This window comes from Zea mays, chromosome 8, assembly GCF_902167145.1.
Source record: "Zea mays cultivar B73 chromosome 8, Zm-B73-REFERENCE-NAM-5.0, whole genome shotgun sequence".
Lineage (NCBI taxonomy): Eukaryota > Viridiplantae > Streptophyta > Magnoliopsida > Poales > Poaceae > Zea > Zea mays.
In genome coordinates, this window is record NC_050103.1 from 174,481,862 (window position 1) to 174,490,675 (window position 8,814).

The window sequence follows — 8,814 nt, forward strand, 5'->3', positions numbered from 1 at the left end:
CTCACACCAGGATCAACTCGGGTGTTTGCATCAGTAATCCAGAAATATTTTATCTTGATAACGAGCTGAGGCTCAGGCTACCCACTCTCATTCAATGGTGTGACTCATCTTAAGATTATTCATAAAACTCTCCAATACATTTAAAAAAAATACCTCAGTATTTATTATGCAATGAAAAAAATCTTCAGATTAGTTCTTAATGTTTGAAATTATCATGCAATTCCTAATCCTAAGTTCCTAAATTTACTTATGCAATTCCTAATCCTAAGCTCCTAAATTTACTAACGCAATTCCTAATCCTAGTTTGGGAACTCCATTTTCCCACGGATTTTTCATTTTCCCAAGGAAAATTAGTTCATTTTCCCTTGGAAAATTGAAAATCACATTGAAAAATTGGGTTGCCAAACTAGCCCTAAGTTTCTAATTAACATCATAGCTAATGCTGGTACGCAGACGCAGCAGCTCATGCAACCAGGCCGACATACTCGAGCTCCACGGAGCCTAACCAGAGCTTCCCCTTCATCTCCGCCACGTCGCTCAGCGTGACGCCCTTGGCCGCCGTGAGCTCCTCGACTTCCGCCCCGTCAGCGTTCAGGCGGACGCCCACCAGGTGCTTCACGGGAGCCGTCGCCGGCGTCGCGTCCAGCCGCTGCTTCTCCTGGTTCAGCGCCACCCAGTAGCCACCATTGCCGTCCCGCCTCACGTTGTCGGGGTACCCCGGCAGGTCGGCCAGCAGGTCGTACTGCCCCGCCCTGGCGCCGCTGAGAAAGTACCTGAACGCCTGGCAGGGCACGGTGTGCGCGACCACGACGTGTGCCCCGTCGCGGCTGACCGCCACGCCGTTCGGGTACGGCAGGCCGGCCTTCAGCACGGCGACGCTGTTGGTCTGCGCGTCGTACCTAAGGAGCCGGCCCGTCGCGTCCGCGTTCATCATGATCTCGGTGTTAAACCTCCTGGGATACGTGGCGCTGGAGTCGGTGAAGTAGACGTCGCCGGTGGACTGGTCGACGTCGAGACCGTTGACGAAGTGGAACGGGGCGCCGCCCGCGCCGGTCGCGAGCACCTCGGCCTCGCCGCCGCCCGGGCCGACCCTCATGAGCCCCAGGTAGGCGTCGGCGATGTAGAGGTCGCCGGTCTTGGCGTGGAACTGGAGGCCCAGCGGGCGGCCGCACATGCTCTCGGTCTCCTCCGACGGCACCACTCCCGCCGTGTACAGGGGTATCTTGCGGTAGTTTGCGCTGTGCGCGAACGTGGTCCAGCCGACGGTTGTGCCGCCCCACTTGAGGACGCGGCCGTCCGAGACACCGGCGTAGGGCCCCTCGCCCTTGCCGTCGAAGGCGAGGCTCTCGGCGCCGCGGAGGCCGCTTGGTAAAGGAAGCTGGAAGCTCCAGCGCGTGTCGGTGGTCTTGATCTGTGCGGCGGCACACGACCGGGCGAAAAGGGCTAGGGCTAGCACGACCAAGGCGAGGAGCCACGTCGCTAGATTGCTCCGACGCCCCATGCTGCTAGCCATATCTTCGTCCTCGCGATCTTTCTAATGTGCGAGATGGAGAACCTGCAGCCCCTACCTTTGGATGGAGAACAACCCTCCATATGGCATTACATATATAGTGCCGGCTCAAGGGATTCCAGGTTTGTTACAACCCAATCTAATCTACTATTTCTACGGTCCTCGGACTTTTCGGACCAGACCAGAAGATCGTGGACAAGCGCAAGGGAAGCTTTGCGAGATGCTAGTGCTACCCGCGGCGCGTGGCGTTCGAGTTCGACGGTGCGTGACTGGAGAACCAGGGTCTCGTTGATTTTAGTTCAGGAACAAACGACTTTAAAACTTTATAGCTAAATATAAGTTGCTCATATTTTGTTTGTCCATTTAAATTGAGTTGAAATTCAAAACCCAAATTGTAATTTGAAGTTTGAAAATAAAATAGGAAAATAAAAAGCAAGCAGGAAATAAAATGAAAAGAAGAAGAAGAAACTTACCTGTTATTACCTGGGTCGGTTCTACCGCCGGCCCATTAACCACTCACTCCTGCACAACCGATCTTATCTCCCTCGGGTGTTAGCACCGGTGCAACCGATACGGGGACCCCACTGGTCGGACTCTCAGTCGCACGGATGTCTCTAATCAGTTACTTGAGGCTGGGCCAGCTCGCTCAGTAACGGAAAGCCTCGTACTTGTTGTGTGGATATTCAGAAAGAATAGTGTCTAAATTTAAACCAATAGTAGATGTGTACTCTGTAGTAGGATTGAGTTGTCGGATATGTACATTTCATCATTCTTCTATTTTCGTGAAACATGTCACTTCCTAATCTCTTTGCTACGCAAATGCGCAAGAACACTCTGCATACTAAATACTTTGGCTGACACACCATGTGCTCGTTCTTTGCTTTCGATCAGCGCAGGAATAACACACCTAATTATATATATGTTTAAGAGATCCTGAATAATTATTTTCGAACAATGAAAAGAGACTGCATGGAAATTTTACTATTAATAAGCTGACCTCTGTAAGGTTCTGCATCACCAAGTAACAAATACATCTATCGCTCACGCGCAGCGATTTCTGCTTAGCTAGAGCCACGAGCTGATGTGAACTACGCAATCTGGGATTTCTCTGCCACAATTTTTTTTGCATGTCAGATTTTGAAGCACTTCTTCGAGCTCAATATGTATCGAGTCTTACAGAATAGGTACAAATTTGAGTTCGCCAGCCTATAGGCAAGGCAACCTTGACCCCTTTGGATGTCAGGAGTTATTCCAGTTAAATGCTTATTCTCATATGCTTCAACGCACGCATACTCACCTGTATAATTTATAAGCTTCTATGAACATGCACATGCATGATCAACATCTTCGAAAACTGGGTCGATAATTTTTTAAGATGGAATTAATGAAGTTATTATAGACGTCTCGATGTCGATAATAGTATCGTTTATCACTATAAGCGTAAAAACCGTTAGATCATGATATATTCGCTTATAGAGTGAATTGAATTTTCGGAGGGTCAGATTAGGATGTACCGGCTCTTTCGCTGCTGTGTGCTGCCACTTTTGGTTGTTCACGCTCTCACGCAACACATGATTAAAAGGAAAGGCCCCTCTCTATGGCCCATGTATCAACAACAAGCTCTATCATATGCATGACATTTGTGCTATTTAGAACCACACCGCTGGCTCACATGAGAAGACACCAGCTTAAAAATCTATTCCTCAGTGCCACACTCGCCGAGAAGCTAGCGTCTGCTTGTAACCCGAGCGGGGGCAATAAAGTGGTGTGGATGCCAATTGTGGCGCTTGGACCCGGGCCTGGTACTGCAATCTGCGGCCCGCCCGTTCCAAGTTGGTAGTTGGGTTGTGACCGCTTTGGCGAAGGCCATGGCGTCCCAACCTCTAGAGCGGCGGGCAATGCGTGAGGCTGGTTTCACAGAGCAGCGAATACCATCCGCTTCCAACGGTGGAAGGATAACGGGCCACTGCACTCCAGGCCCACCTAGGCTCAAGCACTCTTTCTGGCAGACCACCATTTTTGTTTTTTGGCTTGTCTTGCACACCTACTCGTTTGCCACTGCAACCCATTTGTCCAACCTGCAGCGTCTAGCAACAACCATCATCAATCGATTATGTAGCCGATTTGAGCCTCTAGGCACTGGTCCTCTGGACGTTCGATACATTCCACATGTAACATGTTCTTGCCATTTTGTACATACTAGTGTGTTCTGGTTGAGTTTACAGTATCTGTAGTAAGCCAATTCTTTTGGATCAAAAGCCATTAAACGCTCTAGAAGATGAAGAGCCAAAGGATAGGAACTTGTAAAGCTCAAGTATCTACTGTCCTCATTTTGAATCTACAGATATCTTAGACAACATCATGGGGCAGATGGGGAGGGAAACACACCTAACAACAGTGCTTGGCTCCATGCCCACACATCGGCAGCATGGCACGAGTGGGGAAGAAATCGGGGCTCCGGTCCGGTCATGCGTTGCTAAGGGGGGTAGGTATTTTAGCGTCATAGTGTACCAACCTGCCTGGTAGCTCGCATTCCTCATGGCGGCTGTCGCGGGCCTCCACATTTGTTGCCCCGGTATGGGAGGATGGGTGAAGGCGGCACACAGAGAGGTACGTGATGGGCAGAATGGCGCTGAGGACGTCGCACGTGGTCCCCTCGAATCCCTCGGACGGACGACAACATTTGAGGAGAGCAAGTGAGGTGGGGCCTGGGGGGTGGCGGGTGACGACGTTTGAGCGGCGTGGAGATGGAAGCCGCGTACCTGGACTGCGGGATCACGATTCAAAAGCGCTGGCGGCTGTCGCTGGAGCCGGGGGAGGGGGGAGGGGGCAGGACACGACGCCAGGAGCCCCTCACAGAGCGTGAGCTAGAGGAAGAGAGACGGAGGATGAAGAGAGAAAGCGAGGGCAAGCGAGGAGAGCAGCCTGGAAATCTCTAAAGGCGATAAAAACCACGGGCGCACGAGAGAGAATGCGGGGAAAATGAACCAACGATCCACAATCGAACGACTAAGAATTTTTTGGGTGACGTAGATGGGCTCATAGGTGTCGTTTCCATCAGGCTTTAATAATAAGGAAATACAACCGAACAAGTTGGTTTACGATCAGGGACCGACCATTACAATCGTAGGCATCTCCTCTTGGCTATATAACCGGAGCACCCCCTCCTCATCCATCTTGTGCCAACGCCAAGGAGCCAAATGTCGCAATGACCCAAGGATTTGAGAGTGCCACCGTGAACCGAGTGCCGAACGAGAGGGAGAGAAGGTCCACGCCACAGTTTCGGATCTACATTGTCTCTCGGGTGGTGTGCGTGGCTAGCCTAGACGGGAGGAGTGGTCGGAGAGCAAGAAGAGTCGTCACTAGAGTCACAAATAGAGGTTCCTACTTTTCATCCCTAACTTCCCTAACCTAGGTTAGTTCTACCGCCGGCCCATTAACCGCTGATGTCTGCACAACCGATCTCACATCCCTCGCGTGTTAGCACCGGTGCAACCAATAGGCGGGCCCCACTGGTTGGACTCTCAGTCGCGCGGATGTCTCTAATCAGTCACTGGAGGGTGGGCCAGCTCGCTCAGTAACGGCCTCACACGCAGCACGCGGGTCACAGCCTATCGGACGCTTCTCTCTCCCGTTGTTCAAGGACATGTATAAATACATATGTATTGAGCTATAAAGATTACACATGGTTCACATTTTCACTTTCACCAGTTTACTTTCACTAGTTTACTTTCACACGTCATCGGCACTTGCTTAAACCAAATAGGAGAAAAGGCCAAAGAGGACAACCAGGAAGAACAAGGCAAGAACACCGGCAACTATCGGGTACGTGATGATCTACAAAGATCTTTATGTTGCCCTTCTTACCTTCATCCTTCGATTTTTGAACGGTGGCCATCGTCGCCGGCGAGGTGCTGACCCTGTCGCACGTCGCCTTCTATGTGTTGCGCATCGACATGGATGCCGCCATGTCAAGAAGCGCCGCAAGAAGGACGCCCGGACCACACTTGACCCTGAGCATGTCCGCCGGACCGGTGGTGATCCTGGCGCTGGACCCAGCAACACTGCAGCAATTGCGGCATCGCCGCAGCCAGCGCCACGTCAAGACCGATGGGTGCGTCCTCCATCGCCTTCGCTGGAGCGGGTTGCAGAGCGGTTGCGTGAGTCTGAGACCCAACAACCGCTCCATCCGATGTGGTACTGTCCCCCTCCATGGATGGGGGTTGTGCCCTGCTCGCTAACCATGAGCTTCTCCACCGGATGCAAACACCCCCGCTACCGGTGTTTGATCGAGCGGGCTGCTCGTCCAGGTCGCCTCTCCAGCGCGCCCTCATGCCCGGACACGGCTCACTACACGAAAGTCGGCCGGCCCTCGCGGTCGTCCCGTCGGGCAGATCGCATCAACGACTGTGGCAAACGTCGTTGTCGATGACTCCTCTTCTTCATCTGACGAAGACAAGCAGATGCACTTGATCCTCGACGGAGTACCGGCGAGGCTGCCTAGCCCGACCCTCGACGTCGGCCCCTCGGGAACGACGTCACCGCCGACACTCTTGAGCCCAAGTGGCAATCGGGTCATCCATCGGCTGGCACACCACCTCTCCCCTCGGCCTCGCGTACCGGGGTCATGGTCTGCAACTGCAAGATCGTCGGACGACAACATTGGGCACGAGCGCTCATGCTCGCCCCCTCGCCATCTTCCCTTATGTGCGGGCTCGATGTCCGGCTTTGGCACGGCAAGGCCACGACGCGTTCGGCCACGGCGCGCTTGGGTCCTGCGTGGCGGACGCGGCCCCGGTGCGGCTTTCCCCGGCCACGGCGGCTTCAGGAGCAGGTCCAAGGTGGCTACCGGCTACCAGTTGGAGCCACGGGCGCTCGACGGCTGGCGGCGGCCCATGGCGGCGGCTGTTGGCGGCGGTTAGGGTTTGACCCTTTAGAAAAACCACGCACGCCTCAGGCTAGCCAGCAGGCCCATGTGCCAGCACGCCTCAGCTTGGGCCAGCCAGCAGGCCCATGTACCAGCACGCCTACGCCATAGTTATCCATTTTCATTTTTATTTTAGCTATTTTCAGTTTTCTAAATCCAAGCGAACTCTAGATTGCTTTAGTTAATGATGTTAGAAATTTGAGATTCGATTCTTAAAATTCTTCAGTAGCAGCTTGTGTCAGGCATTTTTCCAATGTTTTAGTACTTGGAAATGATTTCAATAAATATTTTCTTTAAATATGATATTTATTGTCATGTGTTCTATTATGCATTCCTTAAAATGCAAACTAAAAAACATATTCATTTCAATTATACCCATAGTGGTTTAATCCGAGCAGAATTAATTTTTTGATAGAACATAAAGAATAATCAATATTCATCTCAATTAAGTTATTCAAAACTTAATACTAGCAAGAATATGTATTTATTCGATTCCGTACGCAATTGATGCTACCCATATATTCATCTTATTAAGTTACTAATAGTACTTAATTTCATCTGAAAATTTTATATTAGATATACTACATCATTAACATCATAATGAAATTTTCGATCTCTTGCATCACTTTGCAATTGAGACCTTAAACTATGATTCATCTATGCAATATCGCATTATATTGCATATTATTCATCTCAATTGGGTTTTCTCTAAAATCCAATACGAGCAAGAATACATATATGTTTTGAACACCACACATATTACAACACACCCATGATGATTTATTAATGAAATTCTCTGGTTGCTTGTGTAGGATCATGGCCCGCGAGTTCAAAGAACTTGCTCTTGATGGACACAACTATCCTACTTGGGCGTTGGATATCAAGATTAGCTTAGCCTCAAAGAATATTCTGAGTGCATTACTCCCTCCCAACGAGAGGGTTGAACCACTACATGATGCTTATAAGTACAACACTTTGTACATTATAAGACATCACCTCCATCCTGATCTACTTCAGGCAGAAAATCATGATGAGCGTATGATAAAAAAAAAATCATAAGCAATGTCGTGTTGGAGCTGCTCCTATGCCAGAAAACCAGCCCAAGAACTCTGATAATTCAAAGAAGCGCAAACGCAACAAGCATACGAATAAGCAAAATACAAAGGCTCCGAGGAAAGACACCCCCACTTCCAAGCAAGAGAAATGTAAGAAGTGTGGATGCTTGAACCATCCTACTAAAAAGTGTTTCATTCCTTGTCATTTAGTGGCACTGTACCAGCAATCTCTTAAGGGAAAAAATGTTGAAGGACAGGGATATGAAGCTCACTTCACCACCCCACCTAACTTGAAGGATGGAGCTGGTTGCTCAAGCATGGCTACAATGGAACCAAGCACGACCAACCCTCCGCTTCTAACCAACACCGAATACATGAACTTGGACAATGCCATCATCGAATATGCTTCGAGTGATGTGTTTGGATACCTTTACTAGGATCCTCATGCTTCTACCAGATATCATCTATTTGTAAGTCTATGAGTGTGTACAACAAGTGTGTTGTAATAAGTACCTAGACCTTGGAATTTGTGTGTATATTCCATACTCTACTGTATAATTATGTATGTACTTATATGTATAATGAAGTGTCCCAATCCTCTGGGACTCAAATGTGATGCAATTACTAGTCCCAGGAGGCTAGTAAACACATTTATATATCAGATGATTCCAGATCTGCTTAAACAAGACAAACCTATAAAGGTGGCGATCAACTTTAAGAGTTGGTCCACAACTCGGGATATATCATCAGAGTGGGGCTAAAGCAGCCTGATATACGCAGCGAAGCAAATCAGCGGTCCAACAGCCACATGCAAGGCTGGGAACAGGCGTAACTCTTACCCGATCAGCGATCTCGTTCTCTGAAAAACAACAAATAAGCAAGAGTGAGTACTTACGTACCCAACAGCCCACCTTCCCCCACGGAATGGAGAAATCAGATATAATGCATGGAGTATGTGGAGCTCAGGATATTTTGCAGAAAGAGCAATATTTGATGCAGGGTTATTTTGTAAAACATTTTATATTTTTCAAAGCACGTCTTCTCCCAAAGGAGCAGGAAGTTTTTCAATATAGAACAAAATCCCCTGGACTAAACCATCCAGGTATCTCAGTAGTTTCCCACTGGTTTTCATTTTCAAAAATAGCTACTGGACTTCCCGTCCACCATAGCTCACGGCTCAACCGTCGGAACTTTTAAAAACCACTTTTCAAAAGCATTTTTGGAAAACAAAACACTAATTGTCAAATCCATGCCATAACTCATTCATATCCGTGGACGCGGACTATTTGAATAGGTTTTTAACTCTGCGCAGAGGTGTACAC

General features: G+C 49.2%; 1 protein-coding gene across 1 annotated transcript; it reads right to left on the minus strand.

The window, feature by feature from the left end:
• Positions 1–247: 247 nt before the first annotated feature.
• LOC103636496 (protein STRICTOSIDINE SYNTHASE-LIKE 10) lies at positions 248–1,547 on the minus strand. Its single transcript, XM_008658839.2, has one exon. The coding sequence runs from the start codon at positions 1,511–1,513 to the stop codon at positions 464–466; it is 1,050 nt and encodes a 349-aa protein (XP_008657061.1). The 5' UTR covers positions 1,514–1,547; the 3' UTR covers positions 248–463.
• Between the last annotated feature and the right edge of the window lie 7,267 nt (positions 1,548–8,814).

Excerpts from the sequence above, each read along its gene's own strand:
- LOC103636496 (XM_008658839.2), bottom strand. The coding sequence starts at position 1,513 with ATGGCTAGCAGCATGGGGCGTCGGAGCAATCTAGCGACGTGGCTCCTC.